This window comes from Hetaerina americana, unplaced genomic scaffold (assembly GCF_022747635.1).
Source record: "Hetaerina americana unplaced genomic scaffold, ioHetAmer1.1.p SCAF_3, whole genome shotgun sequence".
Taxonomy (NCBI): Eukaryota; Metazoa; Arthropoda; class Insecta; order Odonata; family Calopterygidae; genus Hetaerina; species Hetaerina americana.
Genome location: NW_027286874.1, coordinates 58044601 through 58070167, shown reverse-complemented (window position 1 = coordinate 58070167; position 25567 = coordinate 58044601). Strand labels below are relative to the sequence as shown.

Genomic DNA, 25567 nt, shown 5'->3' with positions numbered 1-25567 from the left:
ACAGTTAAAATAATAATAAAAATAATATTTTTCAGTCAAATTTTATGAGGTAGTACAAAAAAGAGGAAAAAGCACCATATCTCTTCCGCATCAAATGTAGAATACTTATTGCATTTTTAAAAGTGAAAGTGCATGGGAAACGTAATTTGAACTTCAGACAGTATATGAAACAGCCATAAACTATATCTACTAGGAAAATTTAATCTATCCAATTTAGAAAAAGACTATGTTAGGTCAGCATCAGGATTAGTTGGAAATGAGCAGGAGATAGAAGAAATGAAAGATTATCATTTTGTACTCCAGTGCTCAGTGATCTCCAAGATGATTACAATACGGAGAAAGGGAACCCATAGTTGCTGGAACATATCATTGCTAGTTTGATTGTGAGACACCTTGATAGTCAGGAGCTATCAAAAATAAATCAGCATGACTTCCGAAAGGGTATCCTGCGAGGCATTACTAATGTTTTTTGTTCATGATATGCTTATTTTGAGAGAGAGCAATGTTCCTGTGCACACAGTTTTTCTAGATTATAAGAAAGCCTTCGACAAAACACCTCATAGTAAACTACTTATAGAGCTAGAAGCATATGGCAAAGATAAAAATATCCTGGGTTGAATGAAAGACTTTCGGAATGGTCAGGTGCAAAGAGTAGTGATAGATGAGTTACCTCAAATGCAGTAAAGTTACTTCAGGATTTCCCTAGGGAAGTGTCATCGAACCTCTTTTATTCCTTCTTTACGTTAATGACATTAACTCTGTAGTCACCAGTAAGATATGTTCATTTGCTGATGATGCAGTGGTTTACGATGATATCCAAAATTCTGAGGACACAGCAGCTTTATCAGATGATCTTAATGCTATACAATGCGCCCGAAATCCGCAGTATGTCAAAAAAATTGAAAACTATGTACTTACAGATTGAATCTTCTAGTGACAGCACAACATACCAGCTTTACTCCCAGCAAAAAAGAGAGTTCAGGTATTTAATAAAGCAGGCAAAAAAGGAGTATAATGATAGGCGGATTAGGAATGCCTCTAATTTCTCAAAAGTAGCATGGGAAATCATAAAAAGCAACAGCAACTTAAATTCCATGGTTTTGCCTCTCCAGGTAAATGATAACATTGGCAACTTAATCACGGAACCAGGTAAAATATCCAATGCTTTTAATAAAGCTTTTTTGTCTCTACCTAATTCCCCACATCCTGTGCCTTCAGGGCCCATGTCAATCAATAATGCAACTTATACATCAATGTATCTTAAACCCTGTGATGTGAGTGAATTATGCTATTATCTCAATAAGATAGGGAAAAAACACTCTGCTGACATTGATGGTGTGACTGGAAAGTTATTAAAAGACTGTGGAGATCTCATTCTAGCACCACTGCTAATGCTGGTGAACCAGTCCTTGGCTGAGGGCATTTACCCGAATTCCCTTAAAATGGCTAAGGTTTTACCAATTTATAAGAACAAAGGGGACCGAAACGATTTAAAAAACTATAGACCAATATCTATCATTTCACAATTTGGTAAAATTCTCGAGTGTGTTTTCAGCAAAAGACTGGTTGATTATCTTGAAAGCCAAAATGTGCTATCAGACAACCAGTTTGGCTTCCGCAAGGGAAAGTCAACTAATCTTGCTCTTTTTGAAGCTATCAATTATATAATTCAAGAGATTGACTCTAAATGTAAGGTTTTGGGAATTTTCTATGATCTGAGCAAAGCATTTGATACTGTAGACCACAGTAAGTTGATATCAAAATGTGAGCTATTGGGCATCAGGGGAGTAGCACTGAGCTGGCTAAAGTCCTATCTTGCAAATCGGCAACAAAGGGTGGCCTACAAAAATGATGGAGAAATTTACCTCTCCACCCCCCTGGAGGTCAACAGAGGGGTACCACAGGGGTCAGTGCTTGGACCTATACTTTTTCTAATTTTTATTAATGATCTTCCTGGGCAGCTGCAGTTAAATGGTTCTAAAAAATGTGTTATTTATGCTGACGATGTGAGTGCAATGACACCCAGTAAAAATTTATGGGATCTGGCTGTGGCTGGTGATCTTCTGACGAAAACTATGTCTACATGGTGCAAATGTAATAATCTGGTTCTCAATGTTGAAAAAACTCATGCAGTGGTCTTCTCATCTCTGCACAGCACAATTGATAACTCTTTTTCAACATATGGTAGTAATTTAAATTTTGTAAGTAATTTTAAGTTCCTAGGACTTCATGTAGACTGTAACCTCAAATGGAATTTCCACGTTTTGAACTTAATTAAAAAGTTAAATTCTGTGTACTACTTACTCTCCATAATAAGACACACTGTAAGTCAAAATGTGTTGATTATGTTGTACTATGGATCATTTCATTCAAGAATTTCTTATGGAATTGTATTGTGGGGACTGCCCTCTCACCTTCTCAGTGTTCTAAAGATACAGAAAAAGATGGTGAGAATTATGTGCAATGAAAATTATTATGCACACTGTCGACCTCTCTTTAGAAAGTTAAAATTGTTAACTGCTCCCTGTGTATATATCTATCAATCTATAATGCTTGTTAAAAATTATAGTGCAGATTTTGAAACGAACAATAGCATTCACCTGTACAATACAAGACAATGCAACAACCTGCATGTAAAATCAACAAACTTAACCATGGCTGCAAATGGTCCTAAGTCAATGTGTATAAAATTATATAATAACCTACCTATATGTATTAAAAAAGAAGAGCGTGAACCAGTATTCAAGAAAATGGTCCGAGAATACCTCTCTGATAAGTGTTTTTACAGCATCAAAGAATACCTGAGACCTAATTCATAAATGTTCATTCCTTCCTTTTATCCTTGTAACACTTGTTTCTTGTAATACTTTCTATTTTTTGTAAACCATGACATGTCCTATACACTTGCTAGAGCTACTATGCACTGTGTCTCTTGGATGAATAAAAATATTATTATTATTATTATTAATGCTGGTGAGACACTTGGAAGTTAGAATTTAACTTAAAAAAGTGTGCAGTGATTAATTTTTGGAAAAAGAGCAATTCCCTCCTAAACACGTACTGCATCGGGAACACCAAAAGGCAATGCATAGACTCCAGTAAATACTTAGGAGTTACCCTCACTCACGACCTCTCATGGGCGAAACTCATGGGTATACGAGGTCTGTCCAATACAGATGCGAACTGAGGCTATAAAAACTTTATTTTTCAAAACTTAGCCTACACTGATTTTGTCCCCTTCAAAGTACTCCATTCATTGCTATGCACTTATTCCATCTTCTTTTCCACTGTTTGAAGCACCCTTGGAAGTCCTTGTTAGTTAGGCTGTTTAGTTTTCTTGTCGTGTCTTGCTTTATTTGCTTCCCGGTGACGTCCCCTCATCACATTTTTGCATTTTGGGATAGGAAAAAGTCGCAGGGGGAGAGATCTAGCAAATGAAGAGAATGATAAAGGATGGCGATTGAATTTTTTGCCAGAAACTGGTGAACAATCATTGCTGAATGTGCAGGTGCATTGTCATGGTGAAGGATCCATCCATTGCCTTGAGTCAAATTTTGTTACACACGATGCTCCCGATCTCTCAAACCCTTGAGAACTGTAAGGTAGAACTCAGCATTTACTGTTTGTCCTTCAGGAAGAAATTCATGATTAACAACACCACCAACATCAAAGAAAACCAGGAGAACAACTTTGATTTTTCATTGGCTTTTTCTTGATTTTTTGGTTTAATTTAATCCACTTGAAACCAAATGTTTTCTTCAGAGCATTATCACCATAACCACCTGCCAACATTTCAGTAATTTCTAGATAACTTTTACCGCACTTCACCAAAAACCTGATGTTGATTCTTTCCTCCGTGATTTTGTCAATTTCCATTTTCGACAAACAGTAAAAACAAGGACAACAGAAACTAACATAACTGGCACCATACACGTAACTTGATGATCTGCCAAGCACAGACAGCTCATAGGGTCTCAGGCAATTAGCCCAGCTAGTGGGCGGGGCTTTAGTCTGCGTCACGGCCGCCAGATTGCATCAGTTTGTGTATTAATTGGATAGACCTCGTACGTAATGAAAAGGTGAGAGAGAAATATTATCTTTCACTGGTTAGACCTCATTTAGAATATGCTGCTAGTGTATGGGATCCTGAAACAGCTGGATTGATTGCCAAATTGGATCATGTGCAGCATAGAGGAGCTAAATTTGTGAAAGCTTGTTATGATAAATTTAGTAGCATATCCAAAATATTGTAGGAGCTAAGCTGGGAATCACTCACAGAGCAAAGGTTTAATTACCGATTAAATCTCTTGCATAAATTGGAGTGATGTCTCTTTATCAGTGATGTTGAAAATGTATTACTACCCCCATCGCACTATGATAGGAGAGACCATGTCAATAAAATTAGAGAGATTAAGTGTACAACAGACATTTAAGATGTCATATTTTCCACGAATGATAAGGAATCAGAATAATATTGTCCGACAACAGTTGGGTCATAGCCAGTTCAAAATTATTCTGGTGTGCATTCACTCCCTGCCACACACCCTAGCAATGGCTTGCAGGGTACTGAAATATGTACCTAAAATATACCCTTGAGACTGTCCTTGAAACGGGGGAAGATGATTAATTTGCCTCAATATGTAAAATCCAAGCTAGTTGAAGAGAAGAAGCATAAGAATGAAACTTCGAAAGTGCAAAAGTCAAGCGGAAATAAAACAAAGGCATTTTAAAAACATATGAATGCTTCATCTGCAAAAAGTTGGTACCTCTCTAAAAGGATAATACAGTTTGGAAAGTAAGACTATAGGAATTTAACAAATCAGGTGCTACCAGCCAGATGACAAATACAATTGGCTTCTCCTCAAAGCTGGAAACAAATGAAGGAGACAAGCTAATGAGAGCAAATTACTACAAAAAGAATAAGAGAAGGACATCTGGAATTTAGTGTATTTCTTATTGAAATGTAAAAAGATTCAGTATTACCAAGTACATATCTACCAGACTGTTATGGCACCCAGTTGACGGGGTAGATATTGATTTAACAAGGGAGAGCAGTGTCTTTTAAAGGGAGAAAGTGCATGATGGAGAAAGAAGGCACTATATGAGATATTAGAGGGATAAGAATTTTGATTTTGATAGCAAAATAACAGCTAAATCTTATCACAATTGCATTCCTTTGTGGCAAAGGATGTTTGTATACACAGTCACAGTAAAGAGAGAAATCTTTGATTAAAATTCCATTTGAATACTGCCAAAGGCAACTCAGGCTCAATCACTCTGCATGGAATTGAATCCCTTGGCAGGAAATCAATTCACTAGCTTAACTTCCAGACGAGATAAATAATGAAATTCACGTATAATTAGGTCGTCTCTATAGAAAATGACTCACCATACCAACTTAATAAAATGAGCACATACGGTGGCTAGAAATTAAATTTTTGAGTACACTTGAAAAAACTGTAAATACAAATATAATATGTAAAAATCATCAGTATCATATGATTAAGTCTAACTAGAAACTACTTTTAATCTCTCACCTGGCCAGTAATTAAAGTTGAAACTTGCGACAAGGACCTTCCTTGAAATAAAGATCGGACATTCAGATCAAGAAGTGGCTCTCCAACAAAGGCTAAAGACCAATGGGCATATGGGCGGCGGCGAAAGCTTAGTACACATTCTCCTGACAGGCGACGAACTGAAAGTTTTTATGCATCATGCATTAGTCATTCAACATTTATGTACATTGTGCGAGCAAAAAAAATTTCTTCAGAAATTAAACAACCTTCTCTTAATAGAGAAAATATTTGGGAGCAAAAAGTTAAATTCACATCTACCAAGTGAACTACCATACCATCACGCTCAATACTCAGTGCCTAAACCAAATGAATAATCAATATGACACAAACTCTAGGTAGCACATATTTGTCAACCACCTATGACCTCCAAAATCTCAACATTAAAGTGTTCATCAAGTATCCACATTCTAAATGATAGAGAGAGATGTAATTTTCGACAGAATTTATTGAGTATGATGTGTTTCACTATGATATGGCATTATCAGGTACAGGTTTGTAATTAAAATTGTGTGATGTATTTAGTATACACATTGTAAGGGGTGAGAGTAAGCTGGAGCTGAAATGGAACTGGTTATTTCTTAGGAATCGGTTACCAATAGGAGGCAAAATTTAGTTATTCTGAGGGTGGGTTGGATGAGGGTGGGAAGACAAGGAAATCAGGGGGTAGATAAAGGCCACATAAATTTTGTTCAATGTATTCTTTCAAAGTTTATCAAAGAACATAAATGCGCAACTCAATATGTTATAACTGCAATATGGAAAAAAAGAAAATATGAATAATGATAAAAGTAATCCTCAATTTTGTGCATCATTTCTTTCCTATTTATCTGTATTTCCAACTAAGTACAATAGAAGTTGCCTAAATTCTTGATTCTTGACCATATCACTAATTACAGCAATGCATACTGCTATCATTTACTAGGGCCAAGTGTTTATAGCACCAAAAATCTCACAGATGACCAGAATGGGAATTCCTACCAACTTGCTAGCAATACAACCGAAACAGGGTGAAGTTGCAGGTATTTTCACTTTTGACTGAGGCTGTTTAATACAGCAAAAGTATGAGCTGGTATGCATTTGACGGCAATGTGTTTGATTCCTACCGCCACAAAGAAGGTGGCATTACTTTCTAACTGGAGACTATAACCAACTAATAGCAAATTTGGCAAAATATAATTTTCTGTACAGAGTATTCATTTTTTAGCACAACATTGGGTCCAAAAATTTGAGTACATAACATACATGGTGACTATGAGAACTATATGTTTTGTAGCACAACAGATTACACATAGCATATTTCAGGCAATTAAAATTATACACCTTAACGAAATTTGATTAGAAAAAATTACAAAACTATGAAATCAAATAATTTAAACTGTGTTTATCACTGAAAATGTACGAGAGGTAAGTTAGGGGAAGATATAAGGATGCCAAACAGAAATGCTTCTGGACTCACATCACAGAGTTCTGAAGTTACACACACATCATGAAATCTTTGATGCTTGCCAAGATTTAAGACGGAAAGAAATCTTTTTCCTCTGACTCACCGACTAAGTGAAAAAACCACATCAGAAAAGTACGGCAGGTGAGTAAGTGCATGAGGAAAGGTTGTCACTGGGATTATACTTTGTATATAGTTCAAGGTAAGGTCATAATGCATCATTCTCACTATTCACAGAAGAACTGCTGCATATTGCTGATTTTCAAAGATTTTATTTTTTATTTCAACTGTTATTTTTACTCTCCCATCACTTTCCTCTTATGGATTTTTCATCAGGGTCATTTTAAAAACTATGCACAAAAACTTTGTATGAAGACATCACCATTAATAATATGTCAGAACACAATTTTTGAAAAAAGTGAGATCACTAGCGACACTCTAAGATACTAGTGGAAAGAGTACTAAACACAAACTGAAGTAGCAGGTGTGCAATCATTCCGGGAATTCCCATCTCCTCATATCTTGTTATGCAAAAAGTCACTCGTTGCTCTCCCTATCCTGGTGTGCAAATTTCACATGTCACACAGGCTTAGTTCTGGGTTAGCTCTACCCTAACATATCAAACCCACTTTGGGTTGATTACGGTGATATGGTTCCATATACAGTTTAACATTTTAAACAAGTTTAAAAAACTTGAGCAAGGCTTATGTCCAAATGAGCATAAGCATAAAATAATAGGCATAGGCATGTAACTTCTTAAGATAGTACCTTCAATGGATAAGTGAGCTGTACGTCCTAGGACCATGTTTGCACGAGTTACTATTCGAAATCCTCCAGCATACAGAAGAGACAAACCAACATCTAATGAATTCAGAAGTGGAGATGGAGATGCACTGGACAGCTGGCATTTATTGGAAGGTGAATGAAGTTGAACATCTCGTACCCAGGCTCTTCTAATAATAGGAGCTTCTACACCAAGATCAATATCTCGGATCTTAAAGGGGAAAAATATTTAGAATAAAGAAACATATTATGACAGGGATGTACACATTCATAAAGAATTCAAAATAAAATTTTCAACTATGTTATATCATGTATTCTATTGTTTCAGGCTTCACTTCGTGGAAGTAATTGATATCCATTGTTGAAATAGAAAGAAAGACTCGTACTTTTCCACAGATTTTATTACCTGATGATGCCGCAAGTCGGTGAAACGCGTCGTGCCGTATAATAAAATCTGTGGAAAAGTACGAGTCTTTCTTTCTATTTCAACAATGGATATGTTATATCATTACTATTTGGTACCACTTTAAAGGACCAACACTAAAAATTTCAATGACCTGAACTCAATGACTGAATTTCAATTACCTATCTCCTATGCTTTTTAACCAAATTATAATTTTGGATAGCATTAGTAATTGGCCACAATATACTCAAAAATATTACAAGGAGCAATTTTATCGGATTATTTCCACTCCACATTTCTAATATTTAACTCCACAAAAAGCCTCTAACTAATTGCCACTAGCTAATGAGTGTGAATGTCGAAACAAGGTTTATGCACTGGCACTAATTTATATTAACACATCTTTCCTCCTACCATTTGATTACTTGATAAAAATGTTTAACGCAAAAGGTTTGACTTCAGATGCATATGATTTAAAATGCAGATGATTGCCAAATGAAAACTTACTTATTAAAAAATTTGTTTAAAAGAGATTTCTTATAAAAAGTGGTACCAGTCATCATTAAAATGAAAATTCATGAAATACAATGTCCCCTCTCTTTGAAGGTTCATTGATAACATATTTAATTGAAACTCAGTACTTACAGACACACGCTCAAATAGTTTTCCAGTGGTTGTGCGAGTCACAAGTTCTTCAAACTCCAAATTTAGCTTTTTAAGAAACCAGTGACGTACCTGTGGAAGAATATTTACATCAAAATCAATGAATTTCTTTTATTAGTTTTATTAATAAATGGCTGTCTTTTTAACAAATTTTGCTTACAACAGTGTTTTAAGCCAGTGGTAAGCAATAAACCTTTTACACTTCTTAAAAAAATTCCTGTATAAATCATAAATATGTACAATGTATCACATATAGTTTAGTATGTGGTGCTGACAACCACTTCTTTTTTAATTCTTGAAAAACAAGTTTTATAAATTACATAGACTTACCATGGCTGAAGACCGAATTTCTCGAAACACAAACTGGACAATAAGATTAAGTGCCAAACAACAGCCATCTCCTGCTCCTTCTGAATTGGGCACCTTCACACTTTCAAGCAGTTCTCCAGGCAAGCCAAGGCCACTATTTTGGAGGGCCTCTATAAGAGCCTTAAATTTTTTAAAAGAAAATCAGTACACCAAAACAAACCATGATACCCAGGATAAAGAGCCAAAAATAAACTGACTTTCATGGTAGAGCTATTAAATGCTTGTGTGCAAGCTTGTTTGTGGACAATCACTGAATTGGAGTTAGAGCATTTGTCTGATACACAAGATGCACAGATGAATTCATCAGTTTTCTCTTGAATTTGAATGATAATAGCCATCAATCAATAGATAAACTTAGAGTGTTGAATTAAAACCGTGACAAAATTAAATTAAAATTGCTGAAACTTTAAACATCTTCATGAAGTGAATGGTGATGAAATAATTTCATGGTCATTGATTTTGCATTGAATAAAAACTTCAAAGCAAACATATCAAAAGAAGATGCCTCTCACACATTTGACACATCACGAGCATGGGTTCACTGTAAGTAAATATGGATGCGTGTGTTGCTTACTCTCAAGGATAGAACGTATTTTTGTAACAACGTGATTTGACATAAACTGCAAGCTTTTTGTTGATAAAAACATTGATAGTAGAGTAATATCAATCAATGAAAATACGGCACAAGTACAGAAAGGGATCATTTCCACAAGTGGACATTTTAGAAATGAAGATAACATTGGTTAGGGAGTCGGAGCATGGATATGGAGCCAATTAATGGTGAAAAAAACAATTAGGCCATGCATCATGTGAAGTTTTACTCTACTTTTTTTAAGCAAGGAACTATTTTGACCAAGCTATACAGGATATGTACACAAATAATTTAAATGCTTTCATTTTGCAATCCTGGCAAACAGGCCTTACGTTGCTTCTTAAGCAGTTGGGAATATCTTTTCCTTAATATTTTATTGCAAAATCAGGATGAATCCTACAAACAAGAAGGCACCTTTGTGGAGGGCAAAAATAGTATCTGCACATGCATTAACATTAAAAACCTCAGATTGCACCTGGTACCGATACTATTGGATACCAAACGCTATTATGTTTCATAACAATTATATCACATTTACGTTAAAATGACTTACATATACATTAACTTAAACTGCCACCGTGAATTTTTCATTTCACTTATGATATAATTTCATCTGAACTTGTGTGTTGTATTAACATATTTTTAAAATAAATTTTAGGTTATAATTAGTATATTGCAAGTCAAATAAACTCCATTTTTGAGATCTATTGCATGCTTAAACCATTTGTGATGTTATAATATTTGTGAATATATCCGTAGGTTTTTCATGCACCGGTTATCTCTGTTGATGGGTCATGTATTGTATTTTTCAGTGAAAAATACAATGCCTCATCTCATGGAAAAGTTCTCATTTTAGATCGAGTGCTGCTCAATTTTAAATGAACTGGAGTCGGTTGCTATCTGAGAAAGCAACATGTATTTTTACATTGCATAATTTAAAATTAGCATCTTAAATTTTTATATACTTTTAAAAACATTATAGTGCCAAAAATAATGGGTTCTTAATTTAATACAATAGAATACAAAGATACAAAATGATTAAGGTAATGATGACATTTCATTCATAAATGTTGACTATTATTTTCACAATACCTCTGGAAGATTATAAGAAGGTAAACTTTTGAACTCCGAGCCTGTTAGGTCAGTGTTCTCTTCCTGAGCAGGAGGCAGGGTGGTGAGGTACTTCTGGAATATATACCACTCTACCAATAGTGTCACCACAACACCAGATACCAGAGAACCAAGTATTATGAGCAGCCAACCCAGAAGCCAAGTCCACTCCATTGTTAAAACTAAAATAAAAGTAATTGCAAATTAAATTAATAGATAAATCACATATATTAAAATTTTAAGTCATAGGACTAAACTATCAAAATGTGGCAATGTATTTAGTCTGTTCAATCACAAACCTTTAATCATTAGCATAATACCAGTTATAAAACAATTATCATTATTATTACTTTTTATTATTATTACAGGATTACTGTTAACTATATTATTGATTCAATACAAAATGTAGAAGACATTTACCTATTACTAGAACATATTATTTCACAACAAATAATTGATTCTAAAAAAAAGGTATATTGTGCAAAAAATTGCAACTAACAAGACTGTAGGACTTAATTTCCAACAGAAAATAGAGTCATGCATATCAATTTTGGAGTTAAAAAAAAAATTAAAACCTTTGAAGTTTTTCTTGTGGAATAGGCCCAAAAAATTCTTACATGGAATGGTTCTTCACTGATAATAGTCAAGCATTTTTATAGAAGTTCTTCCAGGTGTTAGAACATAATCATGCCACAACAGCATCAGCCCGGCATTTAACAAATAAATGACACAAACACATTACGCGAGCTGCCATTTGGCAACTCCACCTGTTTAGAGAAGATTTAACAAATGTAGTAATACTTCATAAAATATTAGAGAGTGCTTAATGTGTTTTCTTAATGAGAATACTTTTGTTTATTCATTTATTACATATTCCAAAAAACATACAAGAATCAACTGCCCCCACGCATTATAGTGAAAATTATGTAAATGCACCTATAATTAGTTAATGAACTGGTTGCATCAAGTGAGAACTATTACTTCAATAATAGCTCTAGGTACAAATAATAACTATTAATGTGTACTGTGGAGCAATTAATGGAAAAGAGAAAATGAGGCACTTCTTTCATAGCTTCTCTTCACTATCAAGCTTAAATAATCACTGGAATGTGCTTTTTATTGAATAAGCATCTTATATATGATGCAGCACTGAATTTTTCATAAAGAGAAATGTCGAAAGGTGATAAAAATCAACACTAATTCTTAATACAAGAGGTATCACTGACTAGAAGGTCCAGTTGGAATTTTCAAAAAGAAATTGGACCATATCAAATGATCTGACTCACTGCAGCAAGTATATACATTCTATTGCTACAACAGTTAATGGCACAATGATTTTCATAAAAAATTACAGTTGAATTACACATAATACATTGATGAAAAATAAGAACATAATGAGATCAATCCCAGGTATGTAGAAAGATAACAAAATATAAAGGTGAAGATAGACTTGCATTGTAGGAATCAGAGGATATATATAAGACATTAGCGCTTTCAGTTATCATATTATATTGAGGTAACACAAAAAGACAAACAATCAACCCTTGAATATTACGGAAAAGAGATTGGTGCTGAGACAGACGGTAGATTTAGCGGAAAACCTAGGCAGCCGCGAGAAACTGAAATCCTAATGAATGAAAAAGAGTACCCAAAGGCATGTGTTGTTCTACAAGCAGAAACATTAGAATACTGTCATTGAATCTTTCAACAACCTCAAATAACTATCACGAGAGACTGAAAAAAATGCATGACGAGCAAAATAATTTAAGTTAAAGGGAAATTCATGGTGAAGAGCCAACTACCGTGCCAAACCACGTTCTGCTCATAAACAAGGAGAGCATTAGGAACAGTTTTATTTGAGTTTTGTACGCGATATATATGACAAATAGGCAATTGGAATACCATGACACTTTTTGGTAGAAGCCTTCAAAATCTGCCCAAGAGTATGATGGAGAAGATTTAATGATCAAAAATAAATGCAGAGAAATATTATGTGGAGGACTACACTGACAAATGTAACCTAGTGAACTTAATATACCTTCAAATCAAAGGAATATAACGAAAGGGAAACCAAGGGACGAACACGATGGATAGTTAACATAGAAAGATTTTAAATCAAGCAATCTGAAATTTTCTAATGTCAGTGACGCACCAAACAACAGCAACATATCATTATGGATTATCGCTTTCATTTATTCACATTTCGATAGATAACTTTAACTCAAGTATTTTTGATTACTAGGTATCTCATTAACCAGCTTATACAAGAAGCATTCGTGTTTTTTATGTGGGTGGAAAATGCTTAAAACAGTAAGTTTTCACGTACTGGGTCTCAATATATATAAATATGCATACCTAAAAATTTGACAAAGCATATTTCGTTCGGTGTATTTTGGGGTTATTCTGGACAGCCATAAAATGGAAATCCATAAAAAATATACATGGGTAACCAACTCCTGCAACAAGATTTTACATATAAGGCTGTTTCTGAAATTGGAAGAGGCCTTCAAATGCATGAAGGAACTACCTAATTATTTCATTTCACAAAGGTATGATTGTAAAAAAATCTTTCCCATAATCAATTACTTGTGACCATCGCTCAATCTCTTGATCTGTCAATGAATATTTCCCATATTTCAAAGGAATAATTAAATAACAGGGATATCCGAGGAGAAAGTTGGAATACATTTTAAAAACACGGAGCAATATATGTACATAATAAAGCTCAAGTCTCCTGAAAGAGCATAACATTGTAGGAGACATTCCGATGCACGATAATAATTCGCAATATAAACCGCAAAGAAAAATGACATCCGTCTTGAGGATGATGGAGACCCCGGTAACTTCCGAGTCTCAGCGATAATACTCAATATATACACATTATTAAATTGTTTCAGGGTAGCAGAAGTGAAATAGATGCATTCTCTTTCATAGGTTAGTTTTTCGAAGATAATTCAAGCGGATTTTAACATAAATATAAATTATCGCTTACAATCACTCCAATGAATTAAATAATAGAATAGAATGCAGAATAGTAAAGCAGGAAATAATAATACATGATTCGTAAACAGGAAGTGCGCCTTACCCCCTTAACATGTTCATCTTGGTTTCCCTAAATAATTAACACATTTTATATACAAATTTTGACATTCCGTCAAATATTTTCTTCTTCGATGTTTTGATTACGATTAGTTACATCGCCCGTTAAGAGATGGCTTGGCAAACTTGACCTTACGCAACTATTATCCGTTTTTTTTACTTTGAGGTGGAGGTGTTTCAACATTAGCGTTTTAATTTTTTTCTTAAGTAAGATATACACAAAAATAATTAATAAGATTCTCAAATTAATTTATAGGCGGCAATCAATCGTTACAATTCGATTGTCTCTATCGAATAGTATCTTCGATAAGTTGTCTGCAAGGCCGAACTGAATATCAATGGAGAGTATTTACTCGATTTATTCTCATCTAAATTTAATGCCTCATTGGGCTCAGTGATGGATTACTTGGGTTCATAATTAAAAGGTAATTCGAAAGAATATATCTGATGAGATATACTACGAGTGTATATGAGTTAAAACTTTTTTTGGGAAATTAATGGATATATGTTGTATTACGATGTTACTATTGATATATTTACGTACTCAATCATCATCAGTTGCGAAATGCGTTCTTTAGTTACTCCTGTTTTCCTTGTGAAAATATTAATGCTAAAATTCTTACTAATTTAATTTCCTCCTCGGCCACCTCTGATAATTGTTTACTGTGGAAACTATTACAGGTGTGATAGGTAGTGTACGCATATAGCCTGCAATCGTGAAACTGTACTCTTATGACAGAGTTTAGCAAAGCCTTCTTAATATTTGTTATCTATTATTCTCGCTTAAATTACTTTGGGCGTGGCAAGCCTTCTACCATACTCAATACGCTTGTTTTTGTCCTTGGAACCATGAAGTTGATTGATGAGTCACCAGTTACTGACGCAGTGAATGAAAGGTGACTTATGCGACTGATATATATAACTGAAATTACCGATTTGTGCGTACGTTCAGTGGAATATTCCACATTTTAAGTAAAGTTATAAAATAGTTTGCAAGGAAGGTGGCTCAAAAACATCTACCTATATAGTAATGCGACTAATTTTCTTGATCCCGCCACTAAAGTAGTTCTGAGGTAGAAATGGTAAATAGCAGTATCGTTTTATGTATACTTTAGGCAGTACAGTGACGTTCAAGTCTCTTTCATTATTCATATTTAACTGGTGTCTTCTTAATTTCATTTTACTCACAGTGAGGCAGTTAATCAACTGCCAGTATAACGGGGACACGACATGGGATCCAGTGGAACGGGACAGGTGATAACAAGGGGTCCCACTGGAATTGGGGGAGGTAATACACTCCTCAAAGTAGTGATATTGGGTGACGGAGGAGTTGGAAAATCATGTCTTATGAACAGATTTGTTCACAACCGTTTTGATGAGGGTTCTTTTCATACTATTGGAGTGGAATTCCTCAATAGAGATGTTACAATTGGTGGAGAAACATACACATTACAGGTAATTTAAGCACCACATTCAGCCCATTGCGTCAGGGCAAACAATTTACCATCAAGATGTATTATTTTTTATATATTGCTGTTCATCTGTATATGCTATGATCATTGCTTCATAAGATATTTTGGCATGTAAAATATGACTATTCTCATCGATCCATTTACTGCAGATATTGTAATGCAATTAAAAACTTCAGGTCAATGTTATTGGGCTTATTTTATAACATGGATTTAGTTTTAGTATTGGATCATAATTTTTTGAAAGTGTATTTCATAACTTGCACTCTTTATTTAAGATATGGGACACAGCTGGACAGGAAAGATTCAAGAGCTTAAGGACACCATTTTACCGTGGATCAGATATTTGTCTGTTGACCTTTGCTCTAGATGACAGAGCTTCTTTTGAGCATTTACCTCTCTGGCGATCAGAGTTCCTGCATTATGCAGACGTTCAAGATGATCCTCCAAACCGTGCCTTCCCTTTTCTTGTGGTGGGAAATAAGGCAGATCTTGTGACCAATGTTGTTGGCCAGTCAAAGCATGAAGCTGGTAAGTTGATTTTTTCTCCAATAAACTGTGGCTCATCTTGTTAATTAAGCCTCTGACAAGTATCATTATCTTAATTTTGAAGAGCCATGAAGATTTGTTAGACTGATACATATATATATATATGTATGCATGTATATGTATGTATACATATATATATATATATATATATATATATATATATATATATATATATATATATATATATAAACCATAAACCAAAAACACAGTAATCAATCCGAAGGTCAGTTTGGTAGGTGATGGTAGAGTTCACCTAGTACTAAGCCTGACGGCGTGTGAAATTCACAAATCAGGGTAGGGGGGCCAGTTCCTTTCCCTGTGCCGGTTATGGTTTCCCAGGAAGACCTGTTACCCAAAAAATTACTTAGCTTGGGTGTAGCTGCAGGTGCCCAGAGACTTACTCGGGAATCGAACCCGGGACCTTCCGGTCAGTAGTCCACCACTCTACCCCCTGGACTACCGCAACCCCCTGTATATATGTATGCATATGTACGAGGGTCATCCGGAAAGTAGTACCCGTTCGTGAAATAAAGCCACAAAAGTAAATATTAACAAACATAAAAAAATTTATTTGAAAGAGGATACTTTAAACTACTTCTCAACATAATCTCCAAGCAAATTAAGGCATTTGTCATAACGTGTGACAAGTTTCTGTATTCCTGCTGCATAGTCCTTCGCCGCCAGCTCATTGAGATACGCGAGGGACCCATCTTGCACAAATTTTTGCATAATGCAGATGGTGTTTAACAATTTCATGAACAATTGTTCGAGAAACATTGGGAAAATGCTCACAGATGTCATCAATTGTGACGCGCCGATCGTTCCTCACGAATTCGTCAACTGAGCTCACCAGTTGGTCTGTAATGACAGACGGTCTCTCCGAACGCTCATCGTCGTGTGTGTTCCCCCTCCCCATGTTGAAGTTGCGACACCACCGCCGAACAGACGACTCGTCCATTACATTGTCTCCCTACACCTCCTTTAATTGGCGATGAATATCACATGGGCGAACGTTTCTTGCATTGAGGAATTTAATCACTGCCCTCACTTCACAACTGGCGGCGTTCTCAATTTTTTTAAACATTGTAAACAATCACAGAAACAACACAGGCAATGCTAGCGTCACGCAACTTGGCTCAGAGATGGCAGACAAGCCACTGAAGCTATCTGACCTCGTCCAGCGGCTACTCGCGTCGTCAGCACTTCATGCGGCACGAACGGGTACTACTTTCCGGATGACCCTCGTATGTCCGGTTGAGGAGATATTTTTACTCTTGTGATCCGTTCGATTCCGCCTTCCCCACCTCTATTGTGTTCGTCCTTTATACGTGTTCCTATCCCTTTTCCTTATATATGTTTCTGTATATATGAGTATATATATATATATACATATATATATATACACACACACACATACACACCCCCCCATGGACTACAAAGTTGATATGGTAGAAGGGCTTGTGCATTGCAATGACCCCTAGAGCTGTGCTGGCATGAGTAGTGTTAATTGCTCCTGGTAGGGTCACCCATGCCAGATAGGTCAAAGGTTAGGAGCCAGACAAAAGGTAATTCATGGAGCGTCTGACTTCAGTGGGGCGGCATTGAGTGTCTTGTTAAAAATTCTATTGAGGAAGGCAATGGGAAACCACCTCAATTATCATTCCCAAGAATTAATTGATGAACACTATAGAGAATATGAGTCTCTATATTGTTCATCAATTAATATGGGACTTGGCCCAATTGGCTGTGTGTCGTGCCAGGCATTCCAAGACTCAACAGCTACATAGTCACCCATGGCTGCGAACCTTTTGTTTGGTTCTCCCTCATTCTGACCCACTACTGCCCTTTCCCCCGTTATCGCTTTCTTCCTTATATTCATAGTTTTTCCAAGAATCGTAGGCCCTGGTGCTCCACATCTAGTGACATATGCTTGATTGATTTTAAAGTGCAACATGTAGTGAGCAGGGGTAGAGACAAGTGGATGCGATTTCTCATGTTGCCTCCCTCCGTTATAAAAAAAATAACTGGCTCAGACCTGGCAGAGTCCCTGAAGATACTTTGACAGAGATACAAAAAATTTTTTTTCCTCAAGGCTTGCTCTAAACTGTTGACACAGCCAGACTTATGGAATCTCAAGGGAATGGAAAATGTTCCATGCTTTTTCATGATTTTCCAGATTTTTCAGATTTTTATCAAACATATCATTCCTGATTAATCTATTGTTTGAGTCTCAAAATAATAAGTAATATTTTTTGTACAGCAATATTGTGCACATGTACATTATTATTGTCCATCACGACTTCCTTTTTGTATATTTCCCTAAATCTCCCAATGAAATTGTGTAATTTGTTTTGCTTCCATCTGATATTAAATGTCTTGAAGCATTTTAACCTTTGTACAAAGTATTAAAGTGCTTTTTCTTCAGTTCCATTTCTTCCTCCTTACTACCACTCCCATCACTGGACCAAGTTTTTCTTCAGATTTTGCAGTCCACATGGTGGCATTGTAGAGAGATGTGTAAACTTTTGTAGTTTATGTATCATCACTGGATTGTATGCCAGCCCGGAGATGAGTCATTAGCTCAGATCTGTAATAACATTTTATGCATGCCGCAACACCTTGGTCCATTGGTTGGGTAATTGTTGTGTTATCAGAAACCAAACAAGTTGCACATTTCTCGGTTGAAGATCTTAATGGGACAGAGCATTGTTCAAGAAGAGTAAAACTTATTACTTATCCCAGTGTTTGAGCCATTCCTCAATTAGGTTAACTTTTTTTCTCAATTTTCCATTGCTTCACAATATCACTTGTAGACTCCATTAGACTACAAAAGGGCAAGGAATTCAGTGAATGTGGTAGCCTTGTGAAATTGTCCTAGAATGTTATTTGGTATGCCACACACGAGCATGCCTGCACCATACTTGATGATGCGGACAAGAGTCAAGTTTCCAGATTCACAGGCAGTGAGGCCAATTTAAGTTGTCTACAAATTCCATACCTGCGTTAAACATGTTTTCCATATTAACCACAGAAATATTTCCACATGTTATGTTTCCACATCTTATGTTCAGTTGTAAGGTGATTTTCATATTTTTCCCTGTAAAAATGTTAATCTTAATCTTTCCTTTCTTGTCCAAGACTGTTTCCACCGCAAAATATTCTTCGTATAATTAAACAAATATTGCCTAATGCTCTTTACCTTTTGTATCATTTTTATCTTAATCAAGCATCTGGTATCTTTGCTTCTCATGTTGTTTAAGTGTAAAAACTCAAGCAGACTGGTACTCCAAGTGAAAGCTCCGCGGTTACATATTTTCCAAGTTCATTGTAAAGTAGAGAATTCATTTTATCTCTACTAGCCATGCTCACAAGTCTTTTTTTTTAGTGCTTTCAGTTTAGTTTTTTTATTGTTAATCATATTCAGCAGCTCAAATTCTGCCCTGCTCATAAGTAAGCATCTTTTTTATTCATCAGTTACATTTTCCAAATGGTGTGCATTCATCAGACATTTTTGTTTGTTCATTATAGGTGATTTAAATACAGTAGGGGAGGCCGAATCAAAAGGAGTCAATGACATGACTGTCAGCGATGGGAGTGGAAAGTTTAGGCCAAGGCGAGAAGTGTCACGTGAGGAAGCGGAAGAGTGGTGCCGAGCCAAGGGCAGCCTTCCATATGTTGAGGCAAGTGCCCGAGATGCTACTAATGTGGAGGCAGCCTTTGCTCTTGCAGTTGAGCGATGGGCAAGGTTGGAAGCAGGTCTTGGGAGGCCACATCTCCAAGCAGATGCCGTGCATCTCCACCATCAAGGCGATCGTAGGTGTGGTGGAGATGGTGCTAGGGCTAGTTGCTGCTTGACTGTTGGAAGTGGATCTGACTAATGCATCATACATGTATATTTAGAATTTTATATTGTTTGAAGGTTGAATTGCTCTCATTTTGAAGCTTCACAGCAGTTTTGAGACATTGTCTTTGACGTTAGTCAGTCACCCGAGTATTTATTGAATTATAGCATAGTGGTGATTTATTATACATTTTAATTGAAGACCAAATGGTTTTTAACAATCAAAACCCATTTATCAGTGAGATCTAGTCAGCTATCGTGCATGGAAATTTCAAGAACAATAATTCCTTGGTCATGATCCAAGAAAATATTTTTTCACAGCTTTTACCTGTACGCAGTACCTTTGTACAAAAGACGCTAATATTCCAAAGTGAAATTTTGTTGCAGATTGTTGCTTATTTTCACTCTATTAATTATATCTCTGACTTGTTAATTATACCTTGTATTTACCATTACTTTTAAAGTTAATATGATTCGGACAGGGATTTTTATTACTTGTATTATCTTGTGATGTAAAATTTTTTATAAGATTATTGTTGCAGTATTTCTCCACGACTATTATGGAAAGAAAATTTAACTTATCCGTTATTTATATTTTTGTATACACTTTTACGCTTTATAATAATTCCATTTTTAATTTCAAATGAATTTTAATGTATCCAAATTATGAGAACAAATTTTGTGCACTAAGATGTTTGCATGACTGTGAAAACATGATGGTGTAGGTTTTAAAATTTAAGCAAGTAATTTTGGTGCCTAGTACTTCTCCCAGGATACACCACCTTTATTGCTTTCTGAGGATCATTTATTTGCTCTAAATGTGTAAAAATGCAGTGTTCAGTGGCCAGTCTTGCTTGGGATCAATTTTACAGAATCTTTTCATAAAAATGGAAATCCCAGATATTTACTGAACTGGGGTCATGTTTCTAATATTGATGAAATATGCAGTTTCAGCATGAAAAGTAATTTAAATACAAATCTTGGTGACAAGTTGCTTTAAACTATTTATATGCCAACTGGTCCAGAAAATTATAGGTCTTAGTGATTGACAGTGTACATAATTTCAGGCTTTGTAATCAACAGTTATAGGTTAACAAATGAATGAGTTAATTTTTTTACTATTTAAGTATTAATCTTCATTAATTCTGAAGTTAATACATTTTTGGACCTAAGGCCTAATGCATTAATTATTAATTAGGAAGATGGTGTCTGAAAAAGGAAGTTTAAACTGTAAAGAATAAAAATAATGAAATAACTTTCAAAGTGATGGTCCAAAAGTTTATTTTCATGGCATTATTGATTTTGAAGTGGGCAATGAAAAATGTTGGTGATAATATTCTTAAATATGTACAGCATTTACTACTATTTGAGTGAACTTGGCAAGCTAAGATGTCTCTATGTATTCCAGACCTTCTCATATCCCATTGTTTCTTGAGAGAAATGGATAACATGGAAAGTATATTGCAACATCCCTGTAGATTTGATGCAGGGATTCTGTAACTAATAAAATTAAATTTGTTAATTTATTTTTGACTTTGTTCAGTAAAATATTAAACATGCAGCTTTTAAGCTAACATTATTTAATTTTGTGATAACTTAACATTTGTATCAATTTTTTAAAGACTGCTTTTCACTAACATTGGCTAGGAATAGATTTGCTAAGAAAATTCATAAACAACAATTTCAATATCTTAATTGACCCAGTTGGTGAGGAAAAATGCAAGAAACCGTAGAGTTTATTTCTCTCACACTAGAGACCCAAATGCACTTATTCTCAGGTATTTCAGAAAGCTCAATTACACTGATGCTTCCGATTTTTTTTCCCAAGACTGAAGTAATTCTGTAGTTGGTCGCTTGATATTTAAAATTAATTAAATCAACATGCAGGAAAAGATCAATTCATAAACTTTTCCCTGATAGGTACCTTGTTCATGGAAATACTCACTTTTTATGGATAAAATAACCAACCATTGGGCAATTAAGGAAGAACCCTTGAGTAGATTGATGAAAAGCATTTCTGTATAAATCAACAAGGGTGTACTTAAAATTTATACTCAAGTATGGCATTAACAATTTTGTTTGCGCACTCAAGTGCAGTCTCAAATGAACATTGCTTGATGACCTTTTGAATTCTATGAATTTGAATTTTCAATATTACTTCAAGGCTAGTTGCAAGCTACTGCAAAATATAAAATGTTAAGTTAACTCCTATAATCATGACTTCAGTTATTTAATTGAGGAGGTAAAACTAATTTTGGAGGCTTGAAGGGGGAGGAAGGTTACAACTTCTTTTGTGGTATGGGCCAGAGGTGACTAAATTAATCATATTGACTGAGATTAGTACTAAAATAAACTTGTCCTTAGTATTGGCTTAGCTGTCACTGGCATTTCCTTACTGTATATACATGCAAATATATTTGTTTGTTCAACATGTTAAAGTTGATAAGTACATGCATTGACGTAAAAAATTGTCATTACATGTGTAAAAATAATGTGTTATATTAATCATTTACCAATTACTGTGATGAAATTAGTTTAGCTAAAGCAACCACATTTGCCTTCATTTGCAGTATTCTGCAGTGTACTGAAGTCCTTGTAACAAGAAATTTGGAAGTAAACAAATTGGTATGACTAACCCACAAAGGGGATGGATGCTGTGGTTAGTGTGTTTTCAAAAATTTGTCTGAGGACTTCCATAACCATTTCCATATTGACAGTATTATCTTAATTCAAGCGAGAACTTTCATCTGTGGGTGCATATGGTTTTAATTAGGCAGCAGTTTTGTAAATAGGATGCAATAAATTATTTCTTGTAGGACACAATTCTTTGATAATTTTGTATTTGTCTCAAGCTGGCTCTATTTCAATGTAAAGGCTTGAAATAATAATTAGCAAACTATATTCTGTAATTTTGTTCAATTGAACATTCTTATTTTTATAATCTGAAGTTCTGACGCATATTTTTTAAAAATTATGGCTCACAATAATGCCTGAAATAGTTCAGGGAATTCTGCTTATCATTTGAGTATGTGTTTTACTAGTGAATGTATAATAATTTATAACTGATAACATTTGATGCAAAACCATTGAGATCTAAGGTCTGGATGCCATTTCTTGTTGTTTTTAAGTCAACTTGTATTTTTTGATCAAAGATCTGGAACAATACTTCGACAAATAAAAAGATTTAAATAATGAAAAATTGTAGTAATGAACCCCTTATCTCAGTATATGAGAGATGTTAATATGATTTGTTGAATAGTGTTCAAAATAAGCTGACTTCTACATGCCATTAGTCTCTCTTTCAACACTTAGTTCAAAAACTAAATTCTATGGTTCATTTTAATCTAGTTATCTTATTCCTTTTCGGTGTGCTATTTTTAAAGTTTATTGTAGAAAGAGCTTAGTCTACGACTTTGTTTCCTAAACTTTTTCTTGGTTTTCTTCCCAACTTTACCAGGACTAAAATGGGATTTTGTCACAATTTATTTCATTTGAAATCCTGCAATCACAGAAAACACGAGACTTTCATTTTTTGTGATGTATGTAAAAAAAGGAACCCCGCAGAACTTTTTTTTTGAAGAATTAGGACTATCATGGCTTTTGAATAGGAATAATGTTGACCCTAGTAATTGCACTAGGTTTTGGGCCACTACCATCAGTAGCCATTTATTTTTAATTAGCATTAATCTGAAAACAGCACTTTGGCCTTTAACATCAAACTTTTAACAAATTTATCTATATAAATAATTACAAGCACCCAAGGCCCAGATGAGGAGACCTATGGGTTGGGAGGCGAGGATGTTAACCCACCATCACTGGGGCTGGTGCCTACCTTTATTATAATGCTTTACAAATTGAAATTTTTTTCTATTTTCTATTATTACTGCACTCAAATGAAAACATCCATTCTTTGATTGAAATCTCAGCAGAGTTGATGCATAGGGTGTAAATCATGCATAGCTCCTTGGAAAAAGACTAATTGAATCCCAAATTTGCCTCCTCTCTTCCCAGTTACAACAGTAACTAGTGAAAGAAATTGGAATAATTTTATATTTCTTGAGGCCGTATTGCTTATAAGGCCCATGCATTCAATCTAAAACAGTCAAAATATACCTCGGCTTATGTTAAACTAACATCTCTTTATCATTAAATTGATGGATAGTGTTTTAACTGTCCTAATCAATATTAATATCTAGTACAAAATTTGCATTATCATCCCTTTGATAAAATTTGACTAGATTCCGTTTTTAAGTTTAACATCTATCTTAAAGCTAAAATTTTGGTTTGTGAGTGAATCCTCAATTTTTTACCTTCTCCTTTGCCTGGAATGATATACATTCCAAATAACTTCAGTTTTCTCCTCTTATCTGCCAGATTTTGTTATCCAGTTATATTGGTAACCTATCTTTTAAGTGAAACAGCAACTTATTTATCACATAATGCCTTACTATTCATTAAGTACCTTATATCCATTCTTCTAAATTTGCTTAAGAAAGCAGGTTTAGCCTTGCAAGAAGCATTACTCAATGCCAAACAATAATCTATGAAGACTAAAAGCATCTGAAAGTCCTGAATCATCATCGCAGCCTTTGGAAACAAGCATTCATGGAAGAAACTTGGATTAGGACTTTTGGAGTCTCTTATTTTACTTGTTGGCTCTATTTTACACTTTTTGCAACTCATTTTTGGTTGAGGCACTAGTGCTGTGAAACACTTTGAAGCATATGTATGCCAACTTTCTCTACCTCATTTCTGGGATATATAGATAATATGTGATGTTATTTTCTATTATCTTTTACATGATATTGGATGTAACAGGGTAGTCATTAGGAGAACAACATATATCTAGTTACTTTCATTTTACATAAGCATTCCTTACTGAAAATGGCCATTACCATTTAAAAGGCATGTTTGAATATTAAGAATGACCTTGCATTTCTCTGATATCAGAAGCATATTCTATTATGCATATCTGTGCTGTAGCTGAGGATTCAGCGTAGCCATGACCCTGACAATATCTTGGAAAATTACAAAAATACCCTATTTTGTAGGAATATGGCAAAATTTGCTATGATTGCACTGCTGTCATAGTGTGTAATTTTCTCCGTGTCCCATTCAATGCTTTGTAATCAACAGTAATGTTGAAAGCCTTAGCAGAGTTGTCAAACAGGATCCGTCCTGAACAGAACCAGACAGGAGATATCAGTGCTTGACATACTCCATGGGCATAGCTAAACATCAGTAGCTTTACTTAATTAGAAGTACTGTTATGGTTCCTTCTGCAAAGAAATCGGTTCACAGCAGACTGTATTTAATAGAAGGCAATATTTTTATAATGGTCTCACGACCTTACCTATGTCTTAAATTGCTTAAAACCTGAAATGATTGCTTAACTTGTCTTGGAATTTTGTGCCTATTCTGTTTAGAAAACAAAAAGAACACTCAGAAACGTGTTAATATCAAAGTATATTTTTTGTTGGACTAACTACTTCTGCATAGGCATTGTATATGTCATATTTTTTCTCACCAATAGTGGTGGGTTTAGGAAATAAAAATAGATATTGTGCCACAGCATAGAGGCCTGGTTTGTAATCTGCATCCTTCGCGAACCAATGCACCACATAATATATTTTTAAATGCATAAGCCTAGTTATGGAGCAGTTTCCTTTAAA

At 34.9% G+C, this 25567-nt stretch overlaps 2 protein-coding genes across 4 annotated transcripts in view; one reads left to right on the top strand and one right to left on the bottom strand.

Moving 5' to 3' along the window:
• The window catches only part of Pdzd8 (PDZ domain containing 8), a 57101-nt gene extending 45562 nt beyond the window's left edge, over nucleotides 1-11539 (bottom strand). Inside the window, exons 1-6 of the mRNA XM_071587257.1 lie at nucleotides 11513-11539; nucleotides 10920-11119; nucleotides 9197-9355; nucleotides 8849-8938; nucleotides 7786-8011; nucleotides 5538-5695 (exon numbers count right to left, since the gene is read on the bottom strand). Of these exons, the coding sequence (XP_071443358.1) occupies nucleotides 5538-5695; nucleotides 7786-8011; nucleotides 8849-8938; nucleotides 9197-9355; nucleotides 10920-11111 (825 nt within the window). The 5' untranslated portion in view covers nucleotides 11112-11119; nucleotides 11513-11539. The remainder of the gene's footprint in view (nucleotides 1-5537; nucleotides 5696-7785; nucleotides 8012-8848; nucleotides 8939-9196; nucleotides 9356-10919; nucleotides 11120-11512) is intronic.
• A 2538-nt stretch (nucleotides 11540-14077) lies between these two features.
• On the top strand, nucleotides 14078-23075 carry LOC139691029 (ras-related protein Rab-9A-like). Of its 3 annotated transcripts, none has more exons than XM_071588747.1 (4): nucleotides 14078-14461; nucleotides 15227-15491; nucleotides 15784-16036; nucleotides 19583-23075. In XM_071588747.1, exons 2-4 carry the CDS (start codon nucleotides 15267-15269, stop codon nucleotides 19930-19932), a joined length of 828 nt encoding a protein of 275 aa, XP_071444848.1. In that variant the 5' UTR covers nucleotides 14078-14461; nucleotides 15227-15266; the 3' UTR covers nucleotides 19933-23075. The 3 variants fall into 3 exon arrangements, with proteins under 3 accessions (XP_071444848.1, XP_071444850.1, XP_071444849.1); XM_071588749.1 differs by lacking the exon at nucleotides 14078-14461 and adding an exon at nucleotides 14736-14932; XM_071588748.1 differs by lacking the exon at nucleotides 14078-14461 and adding an exon at nucleotides 14949-15118.
• Nucleotides 23076-25567: the final 2492 nt, after the last annotated feature.

Coding starts and splice junctions, on each gene's coding strand:
- LOC139691029 (XM_071588747.1), top strand. CDS start 15,267: ATGGGATCCAGTGGAACGGGACAGGTGATAACAAGGGGTCCCACTGGA. Junction 15,492..15,783: donor GAGAAACATACACATTACAG/GTAATTTAAGCA, acceptor TCTTTATTTAAG/ATATGGGACACAGCTGGACA. Junction 16,037..19,582: donor CCAGTCAAAGCATGAAGCTG/GTAAGTTGATTT, acceptor TGTTCATTATAG/GTGATTTAAATACAGTAGGG.